The 17,684-nt window shown below is 43.4% G+C and overlaps 1 protein-coding gene across 2 annotated transcripts in view; it reads left to right on the plus strand.

Moving 5' to 3' along the window:
- The window catches only part of LOC117367064 (protein FAM3C-like), a 103,344-nt gene that overhangs the window by 46,027 nt on the left and 39,633 nt on the right, over nucleotides 1–17,684 (plus strand). For both annotated transcript variants that reach the window (XM_033959285.1, XM_033959286.1), the window contains 2 exons: nucleotides 2,710–2,833; nucleotides 16,557–16,615. In XM_033959285.1, coding sequence (XP_033815176.1) covers nucleotides 2,710–2,833; nucleotides 16,557–16,615 — 183 coding nt within the window. The remainder of the gene's footprint in view (nucleotides 1–2,709; nucleotides 2,834–16,556; nucleotides 16,616–17,684) is intronic.

Consider the following 17,684-nt stretch of genomic DNA (forward strand, 5'->3'; position numbering starts at 1 on the left):
TTGCAATTGAAGGTCAGGTCTATCAACATCAACAACTCGGATTTCTCCACAATCTACATCCCCAGAAAATGTCACATCTGTGAAAGAGCCCCCCACTCCAGAAGAATGAAAATGGATGTTTAGCAGGTTTCTGAATGACTTTTATGAAACATTGCCTCCTTTTGAAAGCTATTGTTAATGAATGGGATTGTTATTTGGATAGTTTGAATGATGCAGATGACGATGTCTAGATTTTTTTTTAGAAAAACAAGCAAAAGTGCTGGCCAAAACTTCCACATAAGATCTTTTGCATTCCTGCTACCAGCATGTCTTTTGAAATGACATTTTCTATAGGACAGTAGAAGACAGGAGAGCTAGACTGAATCCTGAGATTAAAAACTTATTCATTCACAGATTTTAAAAATCATAACAGTGCTTCATAGGGCATAGTTTTCCTCTGCTAAGGCATATAAAGTGGATTGTGGCATATAATATTGCTATTATTTGGGTTTTTGCCATGTGTGACCTGGATTAGCCACTGTGGAAATAGGATAGTGGGCTAGAAGGATCAATTGGTCTGACCCAATATGGCTATTCTTATGTTCTTGTATTTTGTCCCCCTGGACATTTGTTGTTTGTCATTTATAAACAACAATTCTACAAAATATTGTTCCTTTTTTAATATTTTAATAAAAAGATTTAAATATAAAATCATAAGTGTTCAAGGCTTCTGCAGATGGGACAGGGACAGACTCTGTCCCCATGTCATTCTCTAGTTGATATTACATCCTACAAAGAATCCTGATTTATGGCTAGCTAGTCTAGCTAAGGGTTGAGCAAGTTGTTTCAATACAAAGGTTACTGAGAATGTACTAGGACGACTAAGACTAGGTAGGCCCAAATACCACCCTAACCACTCCTCCAGATACACCCCTTTTAACTCTGGGCGCAGAGCAGCATTCAGAGGCCTAAATAGTCCCTGGTTACGTCCAAAAAGTCAGTTTGATTATCGGCACTAGAATGGACCAGTCTTAAGTCGTCCCAAGTGTTGACTTGGGCAGGTCTTTAGAGGTGTTAAGTTTTGATTATGAGCCCCCTAGCATACTGAATCCTACAGGTACTAACGGAAAGAAAATTATCGAATGTGAAAACCTAATCTGCCACTATTGCTCAAGTGAACTTGCCTAAAGAGGCTTTCAATAAAGTTAAATTGTATGTGTGGGCTTTGAAAATATTTGTAGAACAGAATGGAATCGGATAAACCTTAAGCAATGGAATTTGGCACAATGGATTTGACCAAAGATATAGTGCTATCATCCTTTTAACTTATCAATCCAATGTCCCACCTAATTCTCCCTTCTGCTGAATTCCCCCTTCCTCCTATAGTTTCTCCATATAGGTGTGCACCTTCTGCCTTGCCCTGATCACCACAGGCAGAAAAAAAGGAGAGTAGCTGTGTACCAGGCCATGTTGTCCTCTGCTGCTTTGGCACAGGATGCAAAATTTTGCATTTGACACTGGGGTGGCAGAGGAAGAGGAGGACATGGGGGGGGATGATGAACATGTGACGGGGGTGCAGGAGGAGAGAGTTGGGGAGATAGAAAAAGAGAGCACTGCTTCCTCATTCCTGTGTGACAGCTGCAGAATTCTATATGGGGAAGAAATTCTGCAATGCACCGTAGTGCAAAATTGTTCCCAGGACTATGCATATATTTGCATTCTCACTAATAATCACCCTGGCTAGGCTATTATTAGGATCAATGGGGGTTTCCTGAAGTCTAGGCTGGGCTGTTTACAGAGGCAAAATTTTTCTCTTCCGTGGTAACCAGCACTCTTCCAACTGCATTGCTGCCAGTGGGGGGTAGTGATTGCTAGGTACAGGCAAGTTTCCTGGAATGCTGTGGCATTTGTCTGTTCCTCATTACTGAAAAAGTGATAGTGAAACAGCACCCCCACTGGCAGGAATGTAGGTGAAGGACTCCTGCTCTGCTTAGAGGGAACAATGGTAACCAGCATTGCTCTCCTCTATTCGCTCCCCAGCCCCAATATCATTGGTTCTCTGTTCTTACCTCTTCTCACAGTTCAAGGCCCTACATTGACCCATACCAGAGCCGTGAGTAAAGGTATGAAGACGGATCTGGTCATTACAGGATGGGGAGGAGGGGATGGAAGGTGGAAGTGAGCAGTATCAGTTAATGTGAATTCTTCGGGATGAGCTTTTATTGGAGGAATCTAAATTTGGCTTTTAAGGAGAAACTGGGGTGGGCTATTAGAGAGAATACAGTAAGCCAAATCAGTGGAAGAATTCGAGCATGGGACAGATACAAATGGACCTTCATGGTGAGAGGTAGAAAAGAAGACCATGCATCAGTATATGTGGTATAATAAACCATACTGTAGATCAAGTAAGATCTGTAATCTCACAATAGGACAGGTAGGCTTATCTGATGAGTGAGCTGACATGTTTATTGGCTTTTTGCTGGATTTAGTGCACACCTTTTAAATGGTACTTTTTTTAACCATAGCCTTTTCCTATATTAACTAGTGTCTATATATTTTAAATATCTCAGCAAATGTAAGAGGATCTCTAGAGCTTTAATTTATCTAGGTTTAGTGTTCATGACCTTCACACCTTTTTCAGATCTGTCATCGTAATTAACTAAACAAGAAGGATAGATTAGATATCAAAGGCAATAGTGCTAATATAAAATATTTACTTTCTTCCCATAGTCACAAAACCCCCAAAGTTTAAATGTGAAATTGCAAAACCTTGTCCTGAGAAGCATTTTACCTTTAAAATGACAAGTGGAGCAGCTGATGTCGTTGGACCAAAAATCTGTGTGAATGATAAAATGTAAGCATTTCTTTAATCTTTAATAAATATAAAATATTTCTGAAGGAAAACAGTTTACTGTGCAAAACAGAGAATTCACACCAGTATTTATAGAGCTATTACAAATTTTACTTCTACTCCTTTGTTGTACTTGTCTGTAATGGCAGTCTCCAGATTCATCGTGCTAGTGAGTGTTGATGAAAGCTCCCACATGTCCTTCTTTTGAGGAAATGTACCTCAACAGACCTAGAACATTGGGAAAATACACATTTTGGGATCACTAGTGAGACCCCCATCTTGAGAATTATGTTCAGTTCTGGTGGCTTTTTTCTTTATAAGGACATTGAGAAACATGGAAATGTTCAAAGAAGGACTACTCAAGGATCTCCCGTATGAGGAACGGCTGGATAAGTTGCAGCTGTACTCACTCGAGGAACGCAGAAAGAGGGGTGACATGATCGAGACATTCAAGTATCTCACGGGCCGCATCGAGGTGGAAGAAGATATATTCTTTTTCAAGGGTCCCGCGGCAACAAGGGGGCATCCGTGGAAAATCAGGGATGGGAAACTGCACGGGAACACCAGGAAATTCTTTTTCACTGAAAGGGTGGTTGATCGCTGGAATAGTCTTCCACTTCAGGTTATTGAGGGCAGCAGCGTGCCTGATTTTAAGGCCAAATGGGATAGACACGTGGGATCTATTCACAGAGAAAGGTAGGGGAGGGTTATTGGGGTGGGCAGATTAGATGGGCCGTGGCCCTTATCTGCCGTCTATTTCTATGTTTCTATGTTTACTAAAATGAGGCATGACTTACAGTGTACCAGTAGAAAGAAAAAGTAAGAGGCTGAAAATGTACTTACTTGTCATCAGCAGCAGATGAATCCAGAGATGAGTACCAGAAGGTGAAGATAGAGAACACAAAAGCTGAGCTCTGTCATTTATAGGATGGTAAGTCAGTATTCTCTATCTCCAGCAGGTGGATGGATGGTCTTTCACAAGCTCCTGGTCTTGGATACTTTGCCTCTGTTCTGAGTTTCTCAGTTCAGTGAAACTGGGGGTGTTTAGCCTAAGCAATGCCTACTTTAGGGGGTACATCTGGTGGTGCTAGATCAAGTTTCAAGTTTTATTAAAATTTTGATTCAATCGCTTTATCATAATTTCAAAGCGATTTATAAATATAAGAAGGGGTTCATACTGTTTAAAATACATTGAAGACCGAGACATTACAAACTTCCTCCATGTCGCTGCCCCATTCTCCCTCCTCACAAAAAAGGGCACTTTTTGGCATCTTCTAAATACTTGTGGCCAAAGTTTAAAGGGAGCTGAAGTATCTTTGAGCCATAATAAACTTCAGGTCTGTCAGCCCTTTACAAAGGTGAGTGCACCTGTTTCGTATTCCTTTCTATCTCTGCTGAGACTATAAAGTGCTCTCTCACTGGGATGTGAAGAGCAGCAGGAGGGCAAGGTCTGGGATTTCCCTTGGGATCAGAGGCATTGGTGGTAGCGGGGCCATTGAGTTCCTACACAGTCTTGTAGCTCAGTCACTAGCCATTTTGAAACCCATGTTTCAGGCTCTGCAGGTGAGAGGACTCCTGTTTTTATCAGGTAGCTAATTTCAGTGTCTGCACAGCTTGCTGTGCATCTTTTTCCTATGGCTGATATTACTTCTCCCCAGAGTTTTTCTTCCTTCAAGCTGATTCTTACTTGGACACTTCTACTTCTTTCCAGTGCTTTATGATGGGGCATTTTGTGATTTCTCTTGGCATTTCTGTCAGCTGGTGTTTCTGCCTGACTGTAGCTCTGGACATTTATAATAATATGAAACCCCCTAAAATGGGGGAGGGGGTTAATTGAGAAATTGGGGAGAGTGGGGAGGAAGTGACTTCATCTGTGAGATAGCTGCCTAACCACTCAGCTGCTCTTCGGCCTGCCAATTTTAGCAATCACCTGTCCCGTAGAATCTCAAGTTTGCCCTTTTTAGGTCATCTATTAGCAGCCTGGAGACATAAGAACATAAGAATTGCCACTGCTGGGTCAGACCAGTGGTCCATCATGCCCAGAAGTCCGCTTACACGGTGGCCCTCTGGCCAAAGACCAGCGCCCCAATTGACACTAGCCCCACCAGCGTATGTCCTTGTTCAGCAGGAACTTGTCTAACTTCGTCTTGAATCCCTGGAGGGCGTGTTCCCCTATGACAGACTCCGGAAGAGCGTTCCAGTTTTCTACCACTCTCTGGGTGAAGAAGAACTTCCTTACGTTTGTGCAAAATCTATCCCCTTTCAACTTTAGAGAGTGCCCTCTCGTTTTCCCTACCATGGAGAGGGTGAACGACCTGTCTTTATCTACTAAGTCTACCCCCTTCAGTACCTTGAATGTTTCAATCATGTCCCATCTCAATCTTCTCTGTTCGAGGGAGAAGAGGTCCAGTTTCTCTAATCTTTCGCTGTATGGCAGCTCCTCCAACCCCTTAACCATCTTAGTCGCTCTTTCTGAACTCTTTCGAGTAGTACCATGTCCTTCATGTACAGCGACCAGTGCTGGACGCAGTACTCCAGATGAAGGTGCACCATGGCCCAGTACAGCGGCATGATAACCTTCTCCGATCTTTTTGTGATCCCCTTCTTTATTATTCCTAGCATTCTGTTCGCCCTTTTCGCCACTGCCGCACATTGCACGGATGGCTTCATCGACTTGTTGATCAGAACTGCCAAGTCCCTTTCCTGGGAGGTCTCTCCAAGTACCACCCCGGACATCCTGTATTTGTGCATGAGATTTTTGTTACCAACATGTATCACTTTACACTTGTCCACATTGAACCTCATCTGCCATGTCACAGCCCATTCCTTGGCCTGATTATGTCACGTTGTAGATCTTCGCAATCTCCCTGCGTCTTCACTACTCTGAATAACTTCGTATCGTCCACAAATTTTATCACCTCGCTCATCGTACCTATGTCCAGATTGTTTATGAAGATGTTGAAGAGCACGGGTCCAAGCACAGAGCCCTGCGGCATCCCGCTGGTGACGCTCTTCCAGTCCAAGTATTGTCCATTTATCCCCACTCTCTGTTTCCTATGCTCCAGCCAGTTTTTAATCATACTTGAGTATTTCACCCTCGATTCCATGGCTCGCAATTTTCCGAAGTAGTCGTTCATGTGGAACCTTGTCAAACACCTTCTGAAAATCCAGATATACAATGTCGATCGGTTCGCCCTTGTCTATCTGCCTGTTTACTCCCTCGAAGAAGTGCAGCAAGTTTGTCAAACAAGATCTGCCTTAGCTGAAATTATGCTGGCTGATCCTCATCAGTCCATGTCCGTCAAGGTGATCAATGATGCGGTCCTTTATCAGCGCCTCTACCATCTTTCCCGGTACTGAGGTCAGACTCACCGGCCTGTAGTTTCCCGGGTCTCCCCTCGAACCTTTTTTGAAGATCGGTGTAACATTTGCCACCTTCCAGTCCTCCGGAATCTTTCCCGTTTTGATTGACAGATTGGCTATTAGTTGAAACAGTTCAGCTATGGTCCCTTTCAGTTCTTTGATGACCCTCGGATGGATGCCATCCGGTCCCGGGGATTTATTGCTCTTGAGCATATCAATCTGCCTGCATACCTCTTCTAGACTGACCGTTAATCCTGCCAGTTCCCTTTTTCACTTCCAGCATATAGCCTGATGGGTTCCGGTATGCTGTGTATATCCTCTTCGGTAAATACAGACAAAAAAATGTGTTCAGTTTGTCAGTGGTTGCTTTGTCCTCCTTTAGCGCTCCCTTTATTCCATGGTCATCCAACGGTCCCACCGATTCCTTCGTGGGTCGTTTCCCCTTAATATATCGAAAGAACAGCTTGAAGTTTTTTGCCTCCTTGGCTATTTTTTCCTCGTAGTCTCTTTTGGCCCCTTTTACCGCCTTATGACACCTGCGTTGATGTTGTTTGTGCTTATTTAAGTTTTTGTCCGTTTTTGATCTTTTCCATTCCTTAAATGAGGTTTTCTTGTCTCTGATTGCTTCCTTCATCTCTACAGTGAGTCACGCTGGTTCTTTATTCTTTTTCCTCTTTGATCCCTTGTTGATACGCGATATATATAGATTTTGTACCTCGCTGACCGTATCCTTAAAAAGAGTCCAAGCTTGCTCTAGCGTCTTTACAGTGTTTATCCTCTTCTTAATCTTCTTCCCCACCATGCGCCTCATCCCTTCGTAATTCCCTTTTTGGAAGTTTAGCGCTGTAGCCGTCGATCTGGACTGCTGTTTTGCCCCTGTTTCCAAGTTGAAGCAGATCATATTGTGATTGCTGTTTCCCAGCGTCCCTTCTACTTCTACATCCTGCGCCGGTCCTTGCAGCCTATTTAGAATTAAGTCCAGAATTGTATTTTCTCTCGTGTTATTCTTGACAAGTTGTTCCAGGAAACAATCGCCTACAGTTTCCCGGAACTTGGTCTCTCTAGCACAGCTGAAGGTGCCAAGGTTCCATTCTATCCCCGGATAGTTGAAGTCGCCCATTTGCATACCACTCAGTGACTCCCTTGGGAGCAGCCTCCAGCTCTCGAGCTAGGCAGGAGCGAGTCAGAATGATCCTCTGAAATACCAGTGCTGGAGGAAGACATGAAACCGGCATCAAAAGCAGAAATGTGGGGCTGGATTCTCGACTTAGTCTACAATAATGACAGTGCAGCATGAGTTGCACAAAGATGTAGATGGTTTGAGGAAAACAGTGGAGAAAATGGAGCAATGCCTCAGAGTTCAAAGAGAGGGTCATTAGCCATGAGGGTGACCTTATGCAATTACAGTCTTGGTGTGAGAAACTTAAAGCTAAGCAGGATGAGTTATTACTGTAACTAGAAGACTTTGAAAACTAAGCTCGCAATAATAATCTTCGAGTGAGGCAAATGCCAGAAAGAACCAAACAGAAGACAGGAAGAAATATTGCTTCAATATGTGACAAACAGAACAAAAAAGACAAGAGAGATGTCCGTTTCAACCAATGGAACTGTTTATTGATTTGAGAAGTCCTAACTAGGATCCCAGTTTCAGCAAAACTGGATTGCCTTCTTCAGGGGACAAACAACTAGAATAAAAACATATATAAAAATATAAATGTATGCAAACTATTAAAAACAATAACATAAAACTGTACATGAAAAACATTGAGATCTAAACCATACTTACCGTATTTTTTGGACCATCAGACGCATCCCCCTGTAGAGGAGGAAAAACCAAGAACAAAAAAATTTGGTTCAGAATTTTCTTCTTCTTGGTTTTCCCTCCTCTACATGTAGGTTCGTCTGGTGCTGTGAAGCCCACAGCCTGCCACCCAAATCTGCCCACAGCTGTCAGAAGTCCTAAGCCACCCAAAGCCTGAATGCGCCCGCAGCCACCCGAAGCCTGAAACCGCCCGCAGCCACCCGAAGCCTGAAATCGCCCACAGCCGCCTGAATCCGCCCGAAGCACCTGAAGCCACCCACAGCCACCCAAAGCCTGAAACCGCCCGAAGCATCGAAAGCTGCCCGCAGCCACCCGAAGCCTAAAACTTCCCACAGCCACCCGAAGCCGCCTGTAGCCGCCTGAAGCCGCCCGCAGCCACCTGAAGCCGCCCGCAGCCGCCCAAAGCCTGAAGCCGCCCGTAGCTACCCGAAGCCTGAAACGGCCCAAGCCTGAAACCGCCCGCAGCCGCCCGAAGCACCAGAAGCACCCCCTCCGGTACCTTTTTTTAGAGTTGGTCCAGCGTGGTCTCTGGGACAGCCGCCTGTGTCTTTAGAAGAGCGACACAGGAGCATGACCTGTGCACTTCCTGCCTGGTCCCACGCTGCTCTGTGATTGGCTGCAATTTATATACCACAACACCGTGAAGTTCTATGCAATTTGCAATGATTAAAAATGCTACAGATTGAGTAGAACTAACAAAGTTAGAAATTAGTGACTAACAATTCTTTTGTGGGAAAGATTGTGCAGATCAGCCACCTAGGTACTTCAGGAACAGATATGTTTTTAGTTGTCTCCTAAATTCCTCATAGTTATTAGCATGCATAAGTAACTGTTCTAGATCTTTACCCCATAATACTGCTTGATAAGGGCCTCTTCTATCAAATGCTCATAGAGTTTCTATGAGCGTCAGGAGCAGCACGGGCTATTCAGTGCAGCTCTCTGTGCTACAAACTGCTAGCACAGTTTGATAGAAGAGGTCCAAAGTTGGGCAGCCATATAAAAGGGGGTAAAAAACCAAGGGTAACTGGTTTAACTAAAAGCCAACGGTAACATAACAACGTATAATTGCTAGAGGAATAATAGCCAATCGGAGACTTCCTTAGACTCCTCCCTAAGGAAATCCCTGATTGGCTGAGGCGCCCCAGGCCTCTCTCAAGGGAGGAGCTCAAGGCGCCTCAGCCAATCAGGGCCTTGGGCCACACCCTGTTTAACACATGTTGCACCGGGGCGGGGCCTAAGGCCACACTCATCGGCAAAGGAGGCCAGGAGCTGGAGGGACTGGGCACCCCTCCTGCTTTGTGAAAGGTATGGGGGTGGGGTGGAGTGGAGACCGGGAATGGGGAGGGGGGCGGCAGGAGGAAGTTGGCATTCCTCCTGCTGTTAGTTTTTGGGTGGGTGGGACTGATGGCAGGAGGGAGTGGGAACTCTCCTGCCATAATTTTAAGCGGAGGGTGGGCCAGGCCCGGCCGGCCTGGCAGAGCCCTGACAGCAGTGAGAGGAGGCTGCTTCTCCTGTCACTACTGTCAAGGCTCATTCCGATCCATGCAGTCAGTTGGGGACGTGCCAACGATCGCCCCCATTTGCATGCAAATGGTTGGCGAATCGGTCAGCCTGCCTCCAATCGTCCACGGATCAGAGGGTTGGTGAATCTAGCCCTTGATCGTCATGTTTTTAAAAGTTCCCTGAAAAGCTTTCTGCTTAAAGACGGCTTCAACCTATAACTCCTCCAGAAAAAAGTTATTTCTATTTCCCTCTTTACATTTTCCCTTCCCCATCCTTATTGTGCTTGCCATATATGTTACCTGTCTTTTTTCTAAAACAAATTGTAGTTCGACTTCCACTGTCTTTATGTACCAGTTAGTATATGTACTCGTATTGTCTAAAATATTTTTATTGTGAATATAGTAACATAGTAGATGACGGCAGATAAAGACCCGAATGGTCCATCCAGTCTGCCCAACCTGAAATTTTAACAATTAATGCAACTGTAACTTTCCCCTTCCTTCCTTCTCAATCATGTTTGTCTAAATTCGTTATGTCAACTGTCCACAGTAGTAAAATTGTATGTATTACCACAATCTGCTGGTTTTTAAATTGTACATCGCTTAGAAATTTGTAATAAGCGATACATCAAATGTAAAATAAACTTGAAACTTGAAACTTGAAACTGATTCAATTTAAAATTTTTTTTTTTTTTTTTTTTCTTCTTAGCTATTTCTGGGCGAGAATCCAAAGCTTTACCCGGTACTGTGCTTGGGTTCCAACTGCCGAAATCTCTGTTAAGACTTACGCCAGCCCATCTACACCCTCCCAGCCATTGAAGCCCTCCCCTGCCCATCCTCCTCCAAACGGCCATACACAGACACAGACCGTACAAGAATAATTTTTAAGTTATATGACTTTATGTTCTTAAAAAAATATTTTTTTGTACTTCGCTTAGAAACACTTGATAAGTGATCAAATCAAATTTTAATGAAACTTGATGTTTGTCCTGCTGATTTGTTATGAGGAATACTGGCTTACCAGGAGGCTTACCATCCTATATATGACAGAGCTCAGCTTTTGTGTTCTCTATCTCCACCTGCTTGGTGGATGATCACATCTGCTGTGACTAAAGGAAAGGAAAGAAAATTTATCAAGTAAGACATAATTTTTCCTTGTTAGATGAAAGAAGGGATTTGGCTGGGATGGGGATGGGCAGTATAAATGAATCCTCTAAGCATCAGGTGACAATCCAAAGCCAATTCAAGAAGTAAATGCAATGTTATATGGCATAAGAATGAGACTTGAGTATGAAATTTGAGAGGGCCAGGAAAGAAGAATACAAATGAACACAGTGAATGTTGCTACAGCTGCATAAGACTCCTAAAATGGCTAGAATAACCTGCATGGCGTAGCTCTATTTATAACCCTAATAGCAGCAAAACTGGGAGACTAGATGTTTCAAACATCTTCTCTAATTTTTGGTAATTGATTAGACTTTTGCAAAGCTTGATGGAAAGAAATAGGCAGGATTGAATTAATCTAGGAAACAAGCAAGTTGGAAAAGGCTAGAGGAAACTGGCTGTACATGTGGAAGAGGTCGGTCCTCTAATGATATTTAAAGAGGTTGTTAACTGATACAGAACAGGATTGACAATTCAGGGAGCAGATATGGGAGGGAGCTGGTATTGGTTTCAACATGGAAAGTTGAATGCTCATCTTCTGTTTGTCCTCTTAGGCTGTATTATGTTTTGTGTTCTGGTTTTGTTTTATTGGTTTCTGTATTTTAATTATATGGGTGTATGTAACAAGAGGCAGTATGGTAAGACTTTTTTTAATAAACTAAATTAAATTAAGAATTCAGCTAAACTGCTGGAAGATTATAAACTTGGTAGCTCACGTACTGGGTTTAGAGTGAAGGGCTGGAGGCACTTGGGACCAGAGAACTACATCCAAGGCCAACAAACTTCAAAGTATAGAAGTGAGACAAGAGGGAGTAGTAATCCAAGGGGTAAAGGCATATGACCATAGCAAAGAAGGCTAGCAGCAAGGGCTTAAGAACCACAGCAGAGAATCCAGTAGTTAGTAGGAACCAACATGCCATATCAAGAGTAGGAAACTGTTCCAGGATGTTATTGTGCCAGCGGAGTGCCTCTGATGGCTGGCATTATCCTGCTCTTCTCTATGCAGCCCAGCAAACATCTGGCTTTGGCTATTTATTTGTTGTGCTTTTCAATATTTTTAGATCCTTGGCATTTATCACCCAAGGTCAGTCTTTGGTCCATGCTGTTTCTCCACTCCTTCCATCTTTGGCTTTCTCTACCAAATGTTCTTTGTATTAATGTTTAAATGCCAAGCTTTTACCCAAGAGAATTTTTTTTAAACCACGTCTCCTTTTGTCTATTGCTTCGGAGGTGTCCACTCTGTTGCAGATCTTTGTCTCATCTGTAAAAAGGTAAACTTTTCCTTCTATCCATAGATGCAGCTGGGAGTGGGGGCAGCGCTCTCCCAAACATTGTGGGTGCTAATGCTGAATTGAACCCTCACAGCTGATATGACTTCCTTGCCCTTTGCCCATTCCTCCCCCCCCCCCATGCCGAAGTTAATGGGCAATCTACACCAATACTTCTAGCCTTTCCACATTATGACTTACAAAAAGAAGGAACAGAACCAATCACTATGGTACTTCATGCCTCATTCTTTTCTCCTATGAGTGAATTTTTCTCTCATTCGTCAATCAGTTTGGGACCAAATCCTCTTCTACCCCATCCCTCCCCCAGCCCTTCCCAGGTTGCTCAGTTTATTCAGCTTCATATGCAGGGCAATATCAACGGCAAATAAAACACATCCCAGCACATGTTCTCAATCTAATTCTCTGGTCATCTACCTGAGGGAATTAGATTTGTCCGATACAAGTGGCCTCCGATAAAACCATGGTGCCTTGGATCTCAGTTTACATAATGATCTATTCTTTAGCATATATACTATTTTCACTATGAAGTAAGCCAGTATCCAATCTGTTGACATTTTTATGCTCTTCTCCAGTCTTGTGGAACCACTATAGTCCCCAAAGATATATTAAATGCATGTTTCAGCAGGCTTGCTGAGATCTTTGAGCTCTCTGACCTGGGATGTGTCTCTTGACTTTGTCCCTTTTTAGTTCTGCAAGCTTTTATATGTACTCCCTTCCATAAATGGTGTCTACTCCTTTCCCAACTATCTGCAGTACTCCAAGGTTGTTGTTTATGAACACTGAACAGAAGTATTGACTTTCTGCCTTTTTCTCATTGCACCTTTTAATCTTAACAGTTCTACCTTTCCCTGACAAAGCCCTGGTCATCTCTCTATGTCCTTAGCAATCTTTTCTTACACTCATGCTTTTGCACTCCTGATTTCTTTTCTTGTTTTTTTTTACTTTCAGATATTCTTTTTCTGTGTTCTTATGGTTGAGATCCTTTATACATGTATAAACTAAGGGCTCTTTCACATGGTGCTTTCCCTGCTTTTGCCTCCCATGATGTCTGTAGGTCACAGGTTCAAATCCTGGTGTTCTAATACAATGTTTCTCAACTCTGTCTTGGAGTACCCCCTTGCAGGTCAGGTTTTCAAAATATCCACAATGAATATGCATTAAAGACATTTGCATATAATAGGGATAGTATATGCATGAAATACATTTGCATATTCATTGTGGATATCTGAAAAACCTGACTGGCAAGGGGGTACTCAAAGACCGAGTTGAGAGACACTTCTAATGTCTACACACAATGGTGTAGGATCAGAAGACTGCAGGTGGACTGGATCAATCATTTCAATTTTATCTGCCATCATCTACCGTACTACAGTATCTTTACCTCTTTGCGACATACTAATAATATTGAAATTTGTTACTTCCAAATTATGGGTGCTATGATTCTGATGTTAAACCCTGTTCTGAAATACCTTTCTGATGTAAGATCTGGTTTAAGAACTTAGCTTATTGTGAATATTTAAACAGATTACACGTTTTTATATTTTGGTACAAAATAAAAGTTTTGATATACAATACTGCCCTGAACGGAACCCCTGTGAATTTCAAAAAAGGGGAGGCAGGAGAGGGCACCTGGAGAGGCAGAAAGCAGCTGGAGTGCCAGCGGGTGAAGAAAATCACTCGCGGTCTGTTCCGACCGCCTCTTCCTGTAGCCATTCTCTATCCAGAAATTGCAGTAAGCCAGTTTCTTCATGGAAGGCCACATCTCTGTGCTATTCTACTGTGCACTTAGAGCAGGGGTCTCAAAGTCCCTCCTTGAAGGCCGCAATCTAGTCGGGTTTTCAGGATTTCCCTAATGAATATGCATGAGATCTATGTGCGTGCACTGCTTTCAATGCATATTCATTGGGAAAATCCTAAAACCTGACTGGATTGCGTCCCTCATGGAGGGACTTTGAGATCCCTGACTTAGAGCATTTGTAAGATGACAGATCCATGTGCTATGTATAAAGGGCAAGCTTATTTATTTACCGTATTTTTCGCTCCATAAGATGCACCTCACCATAAGACGCACCCCAGATTTAAAGGAGAAAAACAAGAAAAAAAACATTCTGAACCAAATTCTTCCTGCCAGGCTCTGCACCCAATCCCACACTCCTTGCTAAGCTCTGCACCCTGTCCCTCCTCCCTGCCAGGCTCTGTACCCTGTCCCCCACCTGGTGGTCTAGTGGTAGGCCGGAACAGGGCACAGGGCAGACAGGGACAGGGCAGGCAGGCATAGTGGCAGGCAGCCCCCCCCTCCCAGGCATCCCCCCAGACAGGCAGGCAGTACTCACCCCTCCAGGCAGGCAGGCAGCCCCAAGGCAAGCAAGTAGGCCTCCCCCCTCCCAGGCAGCCCCCCCAGGCAGGCAGGCTCCCCCAGGCAAGCAAGCAAGAAAGCAGTCCTCCCCCCCTCCAGGCCTCCTCACAGGCAGGCAGGCAGGCCCAGATTCTCTCTGCTCCCTATTTTTAATTCAGCAGGGCAGGTAGACAGGTCCCAGCCTCTCCCTCCTCCCTCCTTACCCCCCAGGCAGGCGACAGGCAGGCCCTGGCCCTCCTCCTCCGCCCTGATGCCTCCTGCATGTACCTTTATTTTTTAAAAACTTCTGGACGCGGCGCCTTGCTGAGAGCAGCGCACCAGGCTGGCTACCTGGTTCCCGCTGCTTCCTCCGAGAACTGCCGGCTGCCTCTTCTTCTGTTCTCTCGCGTAGTGGCGCAGCAGGTTGCCTGCCTGGTCCCTGCACCACTTCCCGTGAGAAAGTTCTCACGGGAAGTGGCGTGGAACCAGGCAGGCAGCTGGCATTTCTCGGAGGAAGTGGCGGGAACCAGGCAGCCAGCCTGGAGCGCCGCTCTCAGTGAGACGCCGCATCCAGAAGTTTTTTTTTAAAAAAAAGGTACGCGCGGGAGGCGTCAGGGAGGAGGAAGAGGGCCAGGGCCTGCCTTGTGCGCCGCATCACCAAGGGAGGGTGGCCGCATTCGAATAAGGTAACAGAGGGGGGGGCACGCTTTGAGTATGCTCTTCATAAGATGCACCCTAATTTCCACCCACTTTGGGGAAAAAAAATGCATCTAATGGAGCGAAAAATACGGTATTTCTAAAATTTCTTGAACACTTATAACTAAGCGGTTAACAAATTAAACATTCACAACGGTTCAAAGGACAACATGAATAAAAAATACTATCAATACAACACAATCACGTTATATATTAGCCCACTAAAAATAGTATTAAAAACTGAAGGAAATTACATACTATCAATCTTCAGTAATTATAGAACAGTCATTATAGTTCAAGTTTCACATTAGGTATCTTTCTACGACAAAACTTTTAAAGAAAAGCATTCACATACAGTTGAGTTTTTTTTTTACAATTTTTTAAACTATAACCGGTCCAAACATGTCCTCAGGATTCCAGGGAGGAGATTAGTGTTTCATATAGATATACAGTATACGTAAAATACAATTCCTTAGTGATCATTGGCATAGCATCATTCATCTGTGTTCACACTATTATCAAAAGAGGCTCATAAAATCCACTTGGCTCAAGCATTAATGGCATACAGTGTTCCCCCGCGAATTCGCGGTTCGCAAATCATGGATCTGCTCATTTGCAGACTGCTCCAACTGCCTCTTTCTGTAGTAAAGTCGGGCTACAGCAATCAGGAGCTGCTTGTCAAAGCAGCTCCTGATTCTTGTAGCCCGACTTTACTACAGGAAGAGGCGGTCGGAGTAGACCGCGAGTAATTTTCTTCACCTACTGGCGCTCCAGCTGCTTTCTCCTGCCGTTCAAAGCATTACCACCACCACTGCTTTAGGAGGCCTCGGAGCAGAGCTATGTTGGGTCTCGCTGGCGTGGAGGTCACTGAATCGACGAGTCCGATGATTTTGGAAGCCTCGGAGGTATGTCAGTCTCACAGTGGAAGGGTCAGTGGGATTCTTTTGCACAGGGGAATGGGAGGAAAGATGCTGCACATGGGGGAGGAGAAAGGAGAGAGGAAGAATTGGGGTGGAGAAGAAGGGAGAGATGACTGTTGTACATGAAAAAAAAATCCCCTGAAAATAAGCCCTAACACATTTTTTTGAGCAAAAATTAAGACCCAGTCTTATTTTCGGGGAAAGACGATAGATCACTACAATACAATAACATAGAATAGTCTTATGTGTAAATCAAAATTTGACACCTCTGTCATCCTATAATCTCTCCATTTCTACACCAATTTCATACATACAAAATTTATTATTTTAAAATAATGGTTTCCTATAATGACCATTTTTAGAAACAATGGGCTCTGTGATTGTGAAGAAAAATGGCTTTTCTGAACCTGTTATGGAACTAATATCAGGACATCTTCACTTTCTCTTTAATATAGGATAGAAATGTGCTTCAGTTTGAAACTGTGACTATAATTTATTTTTAAGCATCTGCTATAAATCTTATTTGATATGGTGATAGTGCCATATTTAATATATTTACACCCAGCTTTTTATTTGTCATTTGTGCTATATAATGTACTATAATTTAAGGGCAAGGTTGTTTTTATTTTTTTCAGTTTAATGAGTGCTGTTAAAAACAATGTTGGCAGAGGGATCAATATCGCTTTGGTAAATGGTGAGTGCAATAAATGAACGTCGGCTTAAACGTTAAATTGTTTTTCCAATAATGCAGTTCAGTGTGTTTGATACAGAGCTTTGTAGATAGATTCCAGCATGTTCCCATAGGAGATTCCATCACTTTAGCTGGAGTCACCCAAAGATTGCCATAGAGGACAGCAGCTTTTTAGCAGTAGTCTTTGAAATTTACTGGTACCTTGCAGCCAGCCTATATAAGATGACCAACATGTGTTCAGCATTTGAATTCCCACTTCTGAGTAGATAAATGCTAATGCAGGCTAAAATGTGATGGGTTTTCTAATGTTATGTAGTATTTTGTTTTAAAGAAGGAAATTCAGTATTTCAATCAATAGTCTTTAAAACAGGGCATCAGAGCCCTGCTGCCTATCTTCTTATCCTAAACATAAAAACATGATGGCAGATAAAAGCCAAATGGCCCTTTCAGTCTGCCCATCCACAGCATCTACTGTCTCTTCCTTTCCCTAGGAGATCCCACATGCTTGTCCCATGCTTTATTGAATTCAGATACACTTTGTATCCACCACTTCTGCTGGGAGACTATTCCATATATCTATCACCCTTTCTGTAAAAAAAAAAAAAAAAAAAAAGTATTTCCTTAGATTACTACTGAGCCTTTTAACTTCATCCTATACCCTCTCATTTCGGAGCTTCCTTTCAAATGAAGGAGACTCATCTCGTGCGCATTTATGACATGTATGTATTTACTACCACTGACTGGTTCTTTAATTTTACGATCATCATCCCATTAATTCTATCTCTGAAACTATTCCTAAAGCTTCAGAAGCCATAAACGTGATGGAGCACTGGATGACAACCTTTAGGCTCAAACTTAATTCAGAAAAGACAACTTTCTTCGTTGCTTCGCCACATCCACTTGACACCAAATCACCACTATGTATCAATAATCTTAATTACCCTATCCAACCTACCATAAAGATACTAGGTGTAACTTTGGATCAGTGCCTAACCCTGAGAGACCAGGTGGACTCCTTGATCAGAAAGGGATTTCTCACTCTCTGGAAACTCAGATCCATTAAAGCTTATTT

The sequence above is a fragment of the Geotrypetes seraphini genome, chromosome 9, assembly GCF_902459505.1.
Source record: "Geotrypetes seraphini chromosome 9, aGeoSer1.1, whole genome shotgun sequence".
Taxonomy (NCBI): Eukaryota; Metazoa; Chordata; class Amphibia; order Gymnophiona; family Dermophiidae; genus Geotrypetes; species Geotrypetes seraphini.